The sequence below is a fragment of the Zingiber officinale genome, chromosome 10A (genome assembly GCF_018446385.1).
Source record: "Zingiber officinale cultivar Zhangliang chromosome 10A, Zo_v1.1, whole genome shotgun sequence".
Lineage (NCBI taxonomy): Eukaryota > Viridiplantae > Streptophyta > Magnoliopsida > Zingiberales > Zingiberaceae > Zingiber > Zingiber officinale.
Window position 1 is genome coordinate 82551903 of NC_056004.1, and position 17302 is coordinate 82569204.

At 37.8% G+C, this 17302-nt stretch overlaps 1 protein-coding gene and 1 non-coding gene across 2 annotated transcripts; both read left to right on the forward strand.

Moving 5' to 3' along the window:
• Positions 1–9535: 9535 nt before the first annotated feature.
• On the forward strand, positions 9536–12044 carry LOC122027457 (60S ribosomal protein L31-like). Its single transcript, XM_042586437.1, has 2 exons — positions 9536–9668; positions 11395–12044. The coding sequence occupies exons 1-2, from the start codon at positions 9583–9585 to the stop codon at positions 11672–11674; spliced, it is 366 nt and encodes a 121-aa protein (XP_042442371.1). The 5' UTR covers positions 9536–9582; the 3' UTR covers positions 11675–12044.
• A 131-nt stretch (positions 12045–12175) lies between these two features.
• Positions 12176–12247, forward strand: TRNAP-CGG. The gene has a single exon. It is a non-coding gene; the product is annotated as a tRNA-Pro (tRNA).
• Positions 12248–17302: the final 5055 nt, after the last annotated feature.

Genomic DNA, 17302 nt, shown 5'->3' on the forward strand with positions numbered 1-17302 from the left:
TGCCACGAAATCAGCCTGCTCCATTTTGGTCCAGTGGTATTTTTCTTTGCCTTCAGGTGCTACAAAACCAAATTCCATTATTAAAAGCAAATTGAAATCAGTTTTGAAAAATACCTCCATCTTCTTTTTCCAATTGGCGAAATCCCCCTCAAACTTTGGTGGGTGGATGCTTGATCCGACCATCTCGTGTGCTTCGTTCGGAGGTTAATCCTCCTGAAGTTGTTAGGCTCTGATACCACTTGTTGGTCCGGGTAGGCCGGCTGGAGAGGGTTGAGTTGCTTGAAATACTAAAACAAGCACCTTTCTCGACTTTCAACTCAGATTAATAAAGCAATTAAAACATAATTAACAACTTAAAAGAACTAAGTAAAAGGCTACTATTTACTTGGTTACAACCTAGATGGTTGTTAATCCAAGACAGATGAAAGCTCACTAAGAATCTCCTTAGCTGAAGGCGGAGAAGCCTTTTACACATAGTGAAAGCTCAGAAATGACTAGGAAACTGAATACCAAAGTAGCTACCTCTTTCGTAGGTCCAGGGGCCTTTTTATAGACCTTAGAAAAACTTATCTGCAAGCTGAAGGCGCCTTCCAGAGGGCTAGAAAGCGCCTCTAGCGAGGCCAAAGGATAAAACTTTATCCTTTCCATAATGGACAAAATTGCCTGGTCGAAGGCGCCTTATCACTGTTCATAGAAGGTGTCTTCTAGCCATGGAAGGCGCCTTCCACAAAAGGCGCGGAAGCGCCTTCAATAGCCTTGGAAGGCGCCTCCAACAGCACTTGCAACCTCATTTCACTCCTTTGCTGCAACGATCTCCTAGGTGATTTCAGCCAATGGAATAGGGCTTACCCGAACCCAATTTTTGACCTTCTCCTTGGGCAGCCTTCCTCCCCGGCTTCTCGTCCCTCGGACCGTCGCACACGTCCTTCTCGTCCACCAGTGTACTCTTCCATAGCACCTCGTCCCTGAGATGCACCGAGCCCGTCGGCTCTCTCCTGTGTCGTCCTTTTCACTAGCTGCGTCTTCCGCTCGACTTCCTATGCTCTTAAGCTCTTGCACACTGAGACACATGCATCAAAACATAACAGAACCTAACCTAATTAACCTTGTTGATTACACAAAAAAAACCTTGGGGGTTTCAACACATGACTCCCAGAGCTTTCACCTAGTGTCCTCGACCCTAGGCTTTCACCCGACGTCTTCGACCTGCCAAGTCTTTGTCCAATCCTATGGGCCAGGATTTCATTATCTAACCACAGCTAGGACATTCTATAAGTACCCCGTGGAGGTTTTAATATGATCAACCAAGTTAAGTTAGGTCATGTTGTGGTTTGATGCCTTGTGCCCTAAGTGTGCAGGAACTTAGGAGCAAAAGATGCAACTAATGAAAAGGACAACATGGGAGAGAGTCGACGGGCTCGGTGCATCTGAGGGACGAGACGCTATGAAAGAGTATGTTGGCGGGCGAGAAGGAGGCACGAGACATTTCTGAGGGATGAGAAGCTAAAGCGGAAGGTTACTTGAGAAGGCTGGAAAATGGATTCGGGTGAGCCCTATTCCGGATGGTTGAAATCACCCAAGCGAGTGGAGCCGGAGTGAGAGCCTGGACAAAAAAGTGAACAAGTTTGTTGACTTTAGTCTCCTAGACCTGGTCTGAGCGCCCGAACCCCCGAGGATAGCTAGGACGCCACGAGCTTGCACCCTGGTCGAGGGCTAGTTCAGCCCTGTCCGGGCGCCCAGACCTGGTCCAGGCACTTGGACCACAAAAATTATCACTTTCCAAGCTGTCGCGATCTAATGCATCGTTGATAAAATTTTATCTGCACCCAGGTGCCCAAAACCCTTCTAGGCACTCAGCTCATTTTCGTTGAGCTATTGTACCTCATAATCTAATTTGTCGGGTCTCACAGAGAGGAACGAAGAGTTGGGCAGCAACGAAGGATGGCGTCGAGAGGAAAACCTAGTTTGTCAGATGCTCCCGACGAAGGATAATCACTTATCCTAAAAGTCAACCTAAGAGAAAAGAGACCAATTATAATATAATGGATCACCTGTTTGTCCATGTGGGATTAATAGGCGTTGAGCCTCCTACCTTGCTCTCAAGTTTTAAAAAACTAGGTTGCCGTGCAACTTTTCATAGACTTTCATATGAGAAAAAAAAAAAAATCAAAACACTACTTCATCATTATTGTACTATAGTGCCCGAATAGTTAATGGAAATAGGCATAGCTCCATTGAAATGATATGCCTTGCTATTCAGGCAAAAATATTTTTCTTGTTAAAACTAGGAATTTGGTTTGTATTTCTAAGGTTGCTAATGTTTACCATAATCAAAGGCGCATGGGCCCTCAAAAGTGTTTCCAAATTCCTTGCTAGTCTTTATTTTTTTCTTTCAATGTTTAGTTTTGATTGCCGCATAGTTAATATGGTTCCTTTGATCCGAGTAAAATTGTTCTTTGACTGCTCTTATCACTAATTTAAGCAACATGCAACAATGGCACACTCTACTCCTCTCCCAGCAGTATAATGTAAATAATATTTACTTTTGCACGTTGCAGCACAAATTTCACAGCCATTTGCATCATTCGGTATCGTGAGGAATCCTAGATACAAAAATAGTGGAGCTTTCTTGTCGTTGTCTGATTTTCTAACATTTGCTAAAGACAAGCCTTTGTCTGGGGTCTTAATCTCAATAGAGGTGAGTAATGAAAATCACAGACTGTTAATCAGAGTATTCTTTTGCCAGTATCAGAGCATATGGCACATTGTTGCAGTATGCTTCAGGTTTCCCACAATAATAATTCGGAAAAAGTATGATTTCTAACACCAAGCATTAACTGGATACTTGCTTTCTTTGTACAGCATGCTGCTTTTATGGATCAGCAATTAGGTTTCGGTGTAGTAGATTCAGTCATTTCTTCCCTGAATGATGCGGGTTATAACAAGACTACTTTAGAAGTCATGATTCAGTCATCCGACAGCGCTGTTCTACTGAGGTTCAAGCAGCTGACAAAATATAAGCTTGTCTATCAATTCCTCAGTGGCCGACATCAAGACATTTGCCAATGCTGTGGCCCTTGACAAGCCATCTATTTATCCTTCAACCCAGCTGTTCACCACAGGTGAAACTGGTCTGGTTTCTCAGTTGCGTGCTGCAGGCCTTGATGTGTATGCTTATGTGCTTCGCAATGAGTTTGTATCACAACCATGGGACTTCCTCTCAGATCCAACTGTCGAGATCAATGCATATGTTGCTGGCGCTGGAGTGGATGGGATAATCACTGACTTCCCAGGAACAACTCGTCGTTATAAGAGTATGGTCCCTGTGATCTCTGGTCTCTGCCATTATCTGATTGTTACATATAGAACGACATAATCATAGCTGTGTGTAATATCTCTTTGCACGATGTCGTCTCAAGTTAGACCTTTTACTTCACTAATCACCATCACTATCACCTAATGGCATATGGTAAAGGCAGTTGAAATTGTCTGTAATGGCCTCTGAACTTGGAAACAAATGGAAGGAAATTGAGGGGCAATCCAAAGATGGTATGAGGATTGAATTTGTAGCTTCAATTTGATACTGATGGTGGCACATTCTGCAGGGAGTTCATGCAGGAACTTGGGAAGTGATGTTCCAATCTACATGCAACCTATTGAAGCTGGCCAACTGTTATCGCTAATGACTCCGAACTCGTTGCCTCCAGCATTATCGCCAATTCCACCATTGACAGTCTCTGATGTGGTAGAACCGCCTTTGCCTTCTGTGTCGAGATCTGTATCTCCTGGTGCGGCGCCTGCATCTCTTCAGCCTTCGAGTGGGCAGCGTGATGCGGTACCATTGCTTGTTTCACTGGTGACAGCCTGTGGATTTCTGCTTATTGTCTAATAAGTTTGTTCGAGCCCAGCAAGCATGCTACCGATACGATCATTTCGTTTCTCTTCCTATTCTTTTCGGTATGAATATGTTCTTTTTGGATTCATCGTCTTCCTGTGAGCAATCAGATTCAGTGTATAGGGTGCGTGTTTTGTGGGATCGATAGGATGCTGTGAGTAGGAGTCAAGGCCACAAGAGGGTCAGAAGTCAGGTTGACCTGGAGAACAGGAAGGTCAAAAGTCAAGCCTTCGTGGCAGGTCAGCAGTCAAGCTGATGTGGAGGATAGGAAGGTCAAAAGTCAAAGCCTCCGTGGCAGGTCAGCAGTCAAGCTGATGTGGAGGACAGGAAGGTCAAAAGTAAAGCCTCTGTGGCAGGTTAGCAGTCAAGCTAATGTGGAGGACAAGAAGGTCAAAAGTAAAGCCTCCGTGGCATGTTAGCAGTCAAGCTGATATGGAGTCAAACCTTCGTGGCCGGTCAACAGTCAAGTTGATGAAGACAGCAGGAAGGTCAAAAGTCAGATATAGCTAAGGATGGAGACTATGAGCGGACAGGGCGGTCAAAGGAGGAGATCATAAGATCAGCCCGGACAGTGAGTAATAAACGGGCCCGCGGGCCAGATATAGCTAAGGATGGAGACTACGAGCCAATAGGTCTGAGACAGACCCAGCGTACAGGTCGTACGTTCATGCTTTGAATAACAACAGACAGATGTGGGTCGGCAGACAGACCCAGCGTGCAGGTCGGGACATTCATGCCTAGATAACAGCAGACAGATGTGGGTCGGCGGACAGACCCAGCGTGCAGGTCGGGATGTTCATGCCTTGGATAACAGCAGACAGATGTGGGTCGGCGTACAGACCCAGCTTGCAAGTCGGGACGTTCATGCCTTGGATAACAACAGACAAATGTGGGTTGGCGGACAGACCCAGCGTGCAGGTCGGAATGTTCATGCCTTGGATAACAGCAGACAGATGTGGGTCGGCGGACAGATCCAGCGTGCAGGTCGAGACGTTCATGCCTTGGATAACAGCAGACAGATGTGGGTCAGCGGACAGACTCAGCATGCAGGTCGGGACGTTCATGCCTTGGATAACAGCAGACAGATGTGGGTCGGCAAACAGACCCAGCGTGCAGGTCGAGACATTCGTACCAAGGATCAGAGGTCTTCTTACAGACCCGGTGCGCAGGTCAGGACATCCAAGCCAAAGAGTAGAAGTCTGGATATAGACCCAGAGTGTCGATCGAGATGTGCAGGCCAGAGATAGTAAAGGACAAAGGCAGGGCAAGCCTAGATCTCGGAACGCAGGCTCGTCGGTCAGACACTACAGGACAAATCAGCCAAAGAATCGTAACTGCTTGTCAGAGAGAATAATCAAGGTGACAGGAAATATGCCAACAATCGGGGCTCAACACACCTTCGGTTTTGCCGCCAGCCTATCAAGAAAAGCCACGTGTTAATCATCGCCAGACAAAGCCTGACAGCCGACATTCTCTGACACCCGTCAGACCCAGAAACTTCCGTTGCGGTATAAAAAGGGATACCTTGTCCCTTATGCAGGTACGCTTACTCGTCATTTCTCACGACTCTCTCCTTTTGGTCCATTCTCTGCTTTTCTGGGGAAAAGTACCTGACTTGAGCGTCGGAGGGCCTAACCCGGGGACTTTTTCCCTAGTTTATGGTCTCTAACGACCCGGGGGCTTGTTTGAGTGTGTGCAGAGTGGGATCGTCATCTTCCTGATCACTTTTCCTCGTCAGCCGCCAGTACTCTGGGCTCCAGGTAGATCCGGCTCCGCAGCAACTTTTCGTCAACTTCGAGCACACCTGACTTGAGCGTCGGAGGGCCTAACCTGGGGACTTTTTCCCTAGTTTATGGTCTCTAACGACCCGGGGGCTTGTTTGAGTGTGCAGAGTGGGATCGTCATCTTCCTGATCACTTTTCCTCGTCAGCCGCCAGTACTCTGGGCTCCAGGTAGATCCGGCTCGGCAGCAACTTTTCGTCAACTTCGAGCACACCAAGATCAGCTTTCATCTGACTCAACTTTCGGACGGAATCATTCACCTGCAATATATTTGTATCGACTCTTTTGTTATTTGCCATCAGTTTTCACATCTAGTGGATTAGTAGGAACTAGAAACATTTCAATAATTGGAATCCAGTGTACACCATCCTTTTGTTTTGTTGGATTAATATGATTGATTTATGTTTCTAAATCTCTTGTTAAATTTTAGCTAGATTAATATCACTGAATAATCTTTTAAGCTATCATGTTGGCATAAAAGGTGATTATGCTCGTCCTAGCGTCCTCGTCAATCTATTCATGGTGGCAAAAGACGAATACGCTCGCCCCTAGCACTCTTGTCAATCTGTCCTAGGGCCAACACGGAGGACGTAAATCACGAGCGGCTACTAACTTTTGGAATAGTGACTAGCACATAAGGGAGACATTTACCTCGATTTTGCCGAAATTAATCGAACCCCAAATCTCATGGTGTCAACACCTCATGCGCCAACCCCGTCAATCTTTTCATGGTGGCAAAAGACGAATACGCTCACCCCCAGTGCCTCCGCCAACCCGTCCCAGGACTAACATGGAGGAGGTAAATCACGGGCGGTTACTAGTCTTTGGAATAGTGACTAGCACATAAGGGAGACATTTACCTCGGCTTTACCGAGATTCGAACCTCATACCTCATGGTAGCAACACCTCATATGCTAGCCACTAGACTCATCCGAGGGGACACCTGTCAATCTATTCATTGTGGCAAAAGGCGAATACGCTTGCCCCCAGCGCCCCCGCCAACCCATCCCAGGGTCAACACAGAGGAGGTAAATCACGGACGGCTACTAGCCTTTGGAATAGTGACTAGCACACAAGGAAGGTATTTACCTCGGCTTTGCCGAGATTCGAACCTCAGACCTTATTGTAGTAACACCTCATGCGTTAACCACTAGACCCATTCGAGGGGACCCCGTCAATCTATTCATTGTGGTAAAAAGACGAATACGCTCACCCCCAGCGCTCCCGCCAGTCTGTCCTAAGGCTAACATGGAAGAGGTAAATCACGGGTGACTACTAGCATTTGGAATAATGATTAGTACATAAGGGAGATATATTCATGGCTAATATAGAGGAGGCCAATCGTGAGTGACTAATAGTTTTGGAATATGACTCATGCATGAAGGAGATATTCATCTTGGTTATATAGAGATTTGAATTTCATATCTCAAATTAATAGTACCTCATGTATATTAGCCATTAGATCATTCCAAAGGATTATCCTCAATTTAGATTAAGTGGTACAATAATAATTATTTGGGGTATCTTAATAACTACTTGGCTGTGTTTAAAATTTTAGAAATATAAAATCTTTTTTAATTTGTTAAAATTATTGTAAAAATAGAAAACATGAGCTTTTATTTTTATTTTAGAAATGAAAAAGTAAATTATAAATTTATATAAAAAAAAGTCATTTAAACTACAAGACTAGTTTAGCATCGGATTTCTATCACATCAGACACAAAATTTTTGCTGCGAGCCAACGTGCAAGGATGTTCTTTTAGTTTTTTTTAAAGATCGACTCACTGATTAACCAATAAAATTTTTTTAATAGACGGCTGGATTAGTAGGCGGTATACTTTCTAATTCATCCCGGTAAATAGTAAAACATTTTCGAACCGACGTAAGTTAGATATCGGATACCAATTAAAAAAATTTAGCATACAATTTTTTTTCCAAAATGAATAATGAAAATTTATAATTAATATAAGTTTATAAATCTGTTGGTAATTATATGAGTGATTATTCTAATAATTTTTTAAATTAATATTCAGGAATGTAAAATACCTAATACCTCACTAAGTGTTTGACTTCTTTGTACAAAGAATTGTTGCGCTAGACTTGTAAAGGAGTCGCCAAAGTAAAATTATCATCTTAACAGTCCATGACACGAGATATTTACTTTAACAAAGCGACTTATTGGAGAGCTCAAATATCCACTAAAATATTTACACTTAAATAAACCTTAACATCACTTGAACCAGGCATCCAAGTAAATACAACTGCTTAACAGTTGGGGCTCAAACGAAATTATATCGAATAGACGGATAATTTCGATCACTTTGAAAGTAATGAAACACAAATTTTAAATAAGAGTTTCGAAAGTCCGTTGGGTGGGTTGAGCCTGAGCAGGGTCAACGCTGGGACATGTCATCAGGGGCGATGATCAAGGACCCTCGATTTTTAGGGACTCTAAATTTGACATACATATATAATATATATTATATATAATTAGACTGTTTTAATAAAAATCAAAAAATATTTTTTATTAGATTATTTTAATAAAGGTCCAAAAATATATATTGTTGAATTACTTTAATAAAGATAATATTATATATATATATATATGTGGATATTGAATGTTAATTTTCTCCTTTTTTTCTCTTTTAAATCTTTTTTTAATTAGAAAAATTTATTCTCCAATTGAAATTTAGTTTCATCAATATCATCATTCATCAATATATAAACTTATAACGTAAGTTACCTATTTATCTATAGTTTTTCTTATTGTCAATATTCAATATTAATATTTAATATTATATTGGAGCCAATATTTTATGATTTTTCTTATATATTTGAAAGAGTTTAAATAAATCATCCCAATTTAATCATCATAAAATAGAATATATTGATTGCTTCAATCATAAACCAAGTTTTATTGTTCTTTGACTATTATTTTCACTGTTTGTATTTGTTTCATTGTTAGCTTTGTTGATGATTTTGTGTGTTTTATTTTTACACTTGAAATTTGTAGTACAAAAATGTTTCTAAAGAAATATCAATCTTGGAGTCAGAAAAGAAACAAAAGAAAAAGAGTGGAATAGATTATTAAAACTCATAAAGGTGTTCTTCTTAAAATTTTCAAAGCTAGCCTTCAATTGAAGATCCAGTTGATTATTTACAAGAAGAAAGTCAAGAAGAACTAAATGATCATGCAACAAATGAACAGCAATCGACTAATCAAGAAGAACTAAATAATCATGCAATCAATGTGTGGGCATAATTGAGAGAAAATGATGATAATGATTAGGAAGAATTGAGAGAAAATGATGATAATGATTAGGAAGAATTGAGAGAAAATGATGATAATAATTTGAATGTAAATATCTTGATAATTTTATGTATAAAAAATAAGGTGTTTAAAAAATTTGATTTTGAAAACCTTATGAATGATTTTGCTTCTCAAAATACTAAAAGATATAGGTTTTTTCAATGATTATTTCATACTTTTTTTTTTTTGTATTTGTCGGTATTACATTTTTTTGAAGAAAATAGAAAACATATTTTGTACTGTGTTACACCTTTGGAAGAATCTTAAAAAATATATTTTATATAAAGTTTATCATATTTTAAATAAAATATATTGATTTTTAAAATTTTCTATTAAATTATATTTAAATTGTACGAGATCTCTTTTCTCTTTTCGCTCAAGGACCTCCAAAAGTCAGGGTCTGCCTGAGCCTGAGCTTGAGCCTGAGCCTGAGCCTAAACCAACACGAAAGAACCGGACTGAAGCATCGGCACGGATCCAGATGAGGGTGATTTCGTAATTTAGCTCTAATCAAATTCTTCAATATATGCTCTCGGATCTGCATCGTTAGGGTCTACTGCAGTAGTTGCTTGGCGCTTCACCGGCGGCAGCGAATATGGTAGAGAAGGGAAACAAAGGGAGGAAGGAGGAGGTGGTGACAAGGGAGTACACAATCAACCTCCACAAAAGTTTACATGGATGGTAACCTCTCTCCGTTTCTCTCTTTGTTCTCAATTTTGTTTCTCTTCATCTTTCGAGACGGCAGTTCCCTCTGTTTTGTTTCTGGTTAGTGCGCTTGAATTTTCTTTCAAAATGTTAAATTTGTATGAAATCGTTCCAAGTACCTCATTGTTCGTTCAAAGTGGCTACGGCCTTGCCGTAGGGAGCTTGGATCATCGTCTTGTTTACCTCCGGTTTTCTGCTTTTGTTTGGCTTCTCTGTCCTCTATGCTCCGAGTTGCTTTGAATTTTTGTACACCCACATTAATTTATTTTGTCAATAGTGTACTGCAATGCATATGAGAGATTTCATTTGATAAAATCTACAGGAATTGGACAGGACATATTCTTAAGAAGTTGAAACTCTTTTTTTTTTTGGGCAAAACTGGTTTGATTGTTTATTCAAAATGCTAAGATAGTGCTACTGATGACACTAAATTTATTTGTAAAAAGCATATTTAGACCTGATAATCCTCTCTGGTTAATGTCAACACAATCGAGGATTCAGTACTATGTATGTCTGAGTTGGACTTAAATAACATAACATTATGGAGTCTACATTTTCTTAGAAATAAAATAGTATGTTAAAATATATCAAACTAATGAACCGAAGCAATTATTGTAAACAAAATTTCATCTATTACTCAATAATTAAATTGATCGTTCTAGCTAATCTACTTTTATATATAAATATTTTGTATATGAATCCATTCGTACATATAACTCAAACACAATATGTAAGAGTGCTAATGTCGCCTTGTAGGATAAGGTTTGGTTATAGTTCCTGTCGTTTTGGAAATAGTCCACATTTCCATTGGAATTATTTTTCATTTATATTTATGAATCAAGCACTCACGAGTTTAGTATTTAGTGTTCATTTAACATGTATAAGTCAATTAAATGAACAAGTTTGAACAACTCATTTAAAAATAAACTTGAACACATATATGTTCAACTCGTTTATTTTTATATAGAAATATTGTCAACTATTTATAAATAATGTTCACAAACAAGTTTGTGAACTATATTCATCAACAAAATCATTAAGCTTATAAATAAAAATGCAAATAAACACAGAAGCTCTTAAAGCAAGCAAGCTTGGAATATGAAGCTTATTAACTAACTAAGCAAGATTAAAAATGTAATAGCATTAAACAATCAAACAAGCTCAAATTAAGAGCTATGTAACATCTAAATGAATCAAGATCAAGCCAACTCGAATCAAACTAAAACTCAAAAAAAAAAAAAAAAAATCAAGCCAAATTTGAACTTCCATTTCAATGGCTTCATTATTTATAAACTCATACTAAACATGGATATGCGCTTCTGAGCCAGTGCTCCTAAGTTTTTGTATTTTATTGAAGCAACAGCAGGTTGGTTTTATATGATTTATTTTTGTTTCAACCACAATTTAATCCTTAAATAACTAGATTCTATCTTTTTCATTCTAGTGCAGTGGTGAATTAACACTGATTTTTTAATGGCACAAACCTAAGTAGTTATCTAATTAGTTAATCGTAAATTTGTTTTTTTTGATAGTCTACTTGCTTTTGGATTTCTTCCCCAAAAGACTATCTCATTAACATCGTTAAGGATTTCATCAAAACTGACAATCCAGTGGAAGCATGACTCCAGTCAAAGGCAACTTGCATTATCATACAATAAGCGCTTATATGTATGTGTTACCTTTCCCGTACTGTATTGTGCAGCACCTTCAAGAAGATGGCACCAAAGGCAATTAAGGAGATCAGAAAGTTTGCTCAGAAAACCATGGGCACCACTGATATCAGAGTCGATGTGAAGCTCAACAAGCACATTTGGAGCAGGGGCATTCGGAGCGTGCCAAGGCGAGTAAGAGTGAGGATTGCTCGGAAGAGGAATGACGAGGAAGATGCCAAGGAAGAGCTCTACTCGTTGGTCACAGTGGCTGAGATTCCACCTGAAGGATTAAAGGGATTAGGCACCAAGGTGGTGGATGAAGCAGACTAATTTGCTTCATCTTTGTGTAGTACAACTTTTAGCCAATTTTTTATGCCCCATTCGATCTCTGGAGGACAAGAAGTTGGTGCTTGAGAATCCGGTTTTGACTTGGAACATTGTTCATTTCTTCTATCCTCTGTTTGTATCCTCAATTTTGTTGCTGGTGCAAGATGCAATCCAAGAGGAGATTTCTTCAGGCAATTCTCATTCTCCTTGGATGAAGCAGAGAGGATCTATTCACCCAGGCTACAGCCTGGGGAAGCTTACACCTACCTGCCTCCGCCATTGTCCATGAGTGTTTCTTAATTTATCTTGATGGCTTATGAAAAAAGTTTATCGGACCGGACCGGCCATCTATATAATTAGTTGGTATGAAAAATTAGACACATGAATTAAAAAGAAAACATTATATTAATGATCTAATGATTTTAATAGCAATTGGTGTTGTTATTAATTCTTCAAGTTATGGAATACTAATCAAAATTATAGCATCCACTTAATTAATGTATAGGGTGTTTGGTCTAGTGGTATGATTCTCGCTTCGGGTGCGAGAGGTCGTGAGTTCGATTCTCGCAACACCCCCTAATTTTATTTTATTTTTTATTTATTGAAATAAAATTATTTTCTAGATTTCAACTTATCAATTTGTAAATTAATTTGTTAAGACATTCCGAGAGCTAGAGGGGAGGTGATTAACTCCAATCATTTTGTTGATGATGATTTGTTGCAACGAAAAAAAATCACTCCTCGAAAACAATCTGAAGGTAGAGAAAACAAGTTCACATACAAGAATACAACGAAAACAAGATGTAAATACACAATACAAATGAAAACCTTGCTTTTTTGATCTCTTGTTGCTTGTAGATGCCTCTTGTAGACTCGAAAATGCAGCAGCACTTCTCTCGAATCTTCCAAGAATTGGCAGTGAAGAGTGGAGAAGAAGAGATGTTGATTTAAATCCTTCGAACACCTTATATCCCGCGGATTAGGATTCCCAATCAATTGGTCTTACCCCCAATCAATTATTATATCAAATCCGAGCACATCCAGCCATTTAAACCTCACAACGGCTCCTTTCTTCTTCTTTCAATTGATTACCTATCGATTAAGAGGCTTTAATCGATCACCTATTCGATTATGAGGTCCACTATGTGTTCATGAATTTCTCCCAATAGATTATCTAATTGATTAAACTCCTCGCAAGGAAGCTACCGTGCTTCACAAAAAAACTCCACTTCAATCGATTACCTAATTGATTGAAGAGGGCTGAATCGATTAGCCAATCGATTCAGCACCTCTCTATTCTCATGAAATTCACCTTAATCGATTACCCAATAGATTGACTTCCAATTGAATAGATTATCAAATCGATTCACCACGCCTCTTCGCGACAGCACTCTCAATTGATCCACTGATCGATTGAACTTAGGACAATCAATTGCTCTAATCCTAACTCACTTAATCTAAGTCTAAGGTTCTCTAGGCCAATATTTCGATCAACCATGACCAATTGAGATTTCCTTTCCAAGTGTCCGGTCAACCTTTTGACCACTTCAACTTTGCCAACTTTTAATTGGACTTCCGATCACCAAGTATAGTCCTCCTTAACCCACTTAGATTTTTATCTTGTCTAACCATAGTTAAGACTTTTCTTTTGCTAACATACAGTCCTCCTTGACCCACTTGGATTTTCCTTTACCAATGTGCGGTCCTCCTTGGCCCACTTAGACTTTTCTTTGTTTAACGGCAATTAGGACTTTCTTTTGCCAACGTGCAGTTCTCTTTGACCCATTTGGATTTTCCTTTACCTAACCCTTGAGTTAGGACTTTCCTTTGCCAACGTGCAGTTCTCCTGAACCCACTTGGACTGTCTTTTGCCTAACCCTCAAGTTAGGACTTTACAATTGTCTAACCCTCGTGTTAGGACTTTACTAGTCAAGTATTCGGTCCTCCATGACTTGACTTTTCTCTCACATGTCGTCAAGTATCTAATCAATCTTGACCTACTTGACCTCTTTCAGATATTTTCTAAATATATTGTTCAAACATCAAAACTCAAGCTCAAACCCACTCGAGGTTAGTCAAACTGGTCAACTTTGACCTAAGGATGATTGCATCAACAATCTCATCCTTTTTAATGTTTGACAATATGTTAAAGTTAGGCTAACCCATATTTACCCAATTCCCATGTCGCGTGAATGTGGATTTCTAATTTAATCCCTACATTTTCTCCCCCTTTAACACACATAAAAAATTCTTCATCTTAAGAGTCAATTTTATCAAAGGAACCCCAATGAAAGTCTCATATCTTTCATTGTATCCTATACTCAACCTTGAACATTTATCATATGCTCACCCTTGAGCTTTTATCCAAAACAATGAAGGTTCCCAACTTTTCATTGTCTCTTTCTCTAAAAATATTTAAATCATGTCTTTAAGGAAGACCTCCCCCTCAAAACATGCATGCACAAAACTTCTATCATTGTACCAACAATGATTTAGAGTTCCTAAAGCTTGAGGAAATCTAAAATTGAAGGTTTGAAGTTCAAAATTTAACTTTGAAATTAAACCTCCTCCTAAACTTCAAGTTAGTTCCTTTTAACGATTCCTTTCTTGTTTTCATTAAGAAAATTACCCTTAAATACTTATCAAAGCATTTCTTAAGGTTAGAGATGGTTAACATGATTAAACGTGGATTAATGGACTAAAATCAGACCATTAAAACCAAAAATAATCTTCCTAATCAATTAGTTTCAACTATCAATGGATTCCAGCATGTCTTAATCGATTGAAGTTGGGTTTCAATCGATTAACGCTCAATTAATCAGCTGATCAATTCTGTGAGCCTCTATGCTTGCGGAAATACATCTTAATCGATTAACCAATCAATTCCGACATTTAATCAATCACTTGATCGATTTCCATGAGCCTCTATGCTTGTGGAAATTCTTCATCAATCGATTGCTTAATTGATTGGCATACAATAATCGATTGACAAATCGATTGCTGTATTTGATTTTTTTTTTTTATTTCAAATTTCAGCCCGAAATTCAGAAATACTAAATAATTCTATGATTTTTCAAAAATCACAAAAATTGACGTAGATCTTATTTATGTCATATACTATTAGGAAAAAATAATTTTCTATGAAAATAATTCTCATTTTTAAATATTGATATAAAATGGAAACCATTTAAAAACTTCAATGTTTCACTCTACTTTGTATCTAACTAATCAATGGTGATTCCTATCAAAAGATAAGCTTCACTAAGGTTTTCTAAAATGATTTTGAAATAATTTTTAAAATAAATTTTCAGCCATGTTATTTGGATTAAATGCACGTGACTTGTACACTTGCTTTTCCAATGATTGAGTTTTACATAATATATTATTTTGATAATATTAAAACTCCAAAAAGATGCATTGAATTAATATATTAAGTTTTGTCCATCTTCCTAACATCTCATGTGTATCTAATGTGTCTTAAAAACACACACAAGTCAACCCTATGGTCTTGTGATATGTAAATAGGTTTTCCCTATATCTAAGGGATCATACATATCTAACTAAATATTTAAAGTCTGATAATCCAACCTAAGATGCCAATTTATGTTATTTTCCTTAGTTACAAGTATTTAAAGTGATGCATGAAAATGATTATGACATACAATAAAATGAGTATTTCTAAAAAGAAATCTATCATATCTAAATGATGCATGTATGACATGATATATGATATTTTTCATAAAAATATGAATGCAAAAATAATGATGTCATAGCATATGATAGCGCATATAATCATGATAATTTTAGCATAAAGAAAATACCTAGATTATCTATCTAAGTACCACTAATTAATTGTTAAATTTAAAAGTAATCCTAAGTCGCCCTTATCTCCTAAGAAAAGCTAAAATCCTAACTTGATATTTTTTTTTTAACTTCTATCCCAATTGTGCCAATTTGATCAAACTCAATTCTTAATATTTTGTTGACACATTCTCACTCTTCCAAAGAGTAAAACTCAAATTTTCATTTTCAAGAGTAATAATACCTTGAAAATGCCCCAAAGGGCCAACTTTACCAAGGTAGGGTTGTGTACCCTTCCAATTTGAATTGGCACTCACTAAACCCATCTAGGATATAGTGAACACACTCTTAGGAACTTAAAATGTATTGGTGCTCCTAGGTGTCCTAGGTACTCATTTGGGATAACTTTACTTGATGACCTTCCTAAGCTTCTTAGAAGCCTTGGTCACACTAGTTTTCTCTAGGTCAACTCTAAGGATACCTTTCCTTGTGACCTTTTTAATGACTTTTTAGGCTTCTCAAAAGCCTTAGTCATACTAGTCTTCTCAAGGTTACCCCTAGGGATAACTTCCCTTATTACCTTGACTTAGCTTCTAGACCTAGGGTTAGTTCCATAGTTATATGAAACTTTATGGTATGAGGGCACATTCTTCTTGGTTGTTGGTTTGTATCCCAAACCTCTCTTTCCATTAAATGGCTCTTGCCTATCTATCCCTAGATTTTATTCTTTTAGCCCCTTAAAGACACTTTCCATTCTTTTAAGGGGTTTCTCCAATTTATCAAGTATTTACCTCAAGACTTGATTTTCTATCTTTAAATTTAAATTTTTTTTTCCTTGGATATTTTTATTTTTAAGTATATATCTAAAATCCTTATAGTTATTACCTAAATTGTTATCTGTCTTCTTAGCCTTACGGTATATAGTCCTAGCGTGAAAAGATTTATAATTTTTCTAGGTTTTTCATGTTTTCTATTTTCATGATAAATAGTATTAAAAATATATAATTTACTTATAGCATATTTTTTATCATTATTTAAAGGAATACCATTAACTAACGGTACCTTAAGCTTGCCCTTGGAAACTCCCCCTTAACAATGGCGGAATTCTTTTCTTTTGCCTATTTCATTCACTTTCATTGTTCTTTTTTATTCCATTTCAATTCTTGATGATAAATCCTTTTGATTCATGTATGCTATGTTTATAGTGGTGGAGAATTAGAAAATAAGCAAACTTATGGTAGTGAAATGTTGTGAGTGACATTGAGTGAGCTCCACTTATATGCATGTTTTGAGTGTGAGAGCTAGAATAGGTAAATCCTTTGTGAGATTGCAACTCGCTTAATTTTTCAATTGGATTGAAACTACTATACCTACTGATTATTGTTTAGATTGTATTCATGATTGTTTGTGATCTTTAGATGGTCTTAGTTAAATCTCTTTTACTATCTTCTAGGTATTACTAGGGAATTTTTTTGTGGAGATGATTTTTAGATTTTCTTGACTTGCATGGGACGTTCAAGATTAAGTGTGGGGGATTTGATAACCATGATTTTACTGTATTATTTTGATTCATACATGCATGGTTTGATGTTGATTTCATAGGTTTAAATCATGGTTATATCACATTTTATGCATTTATCGATTTTGAACTTAATTGTAAATTATTTTATTTTCATGTTATTTGATGCTAATATTTGATTCTTATTTTATAGGCATCAAAGAATCTTGGATTTGGATCTATTTGAACCCAATTTGTGCTCGAATCGGAGTTTAAACGAGACGATCAAGCTGCGGAGCATTATGGACCGTTCATCAAAGATTGGATAGATC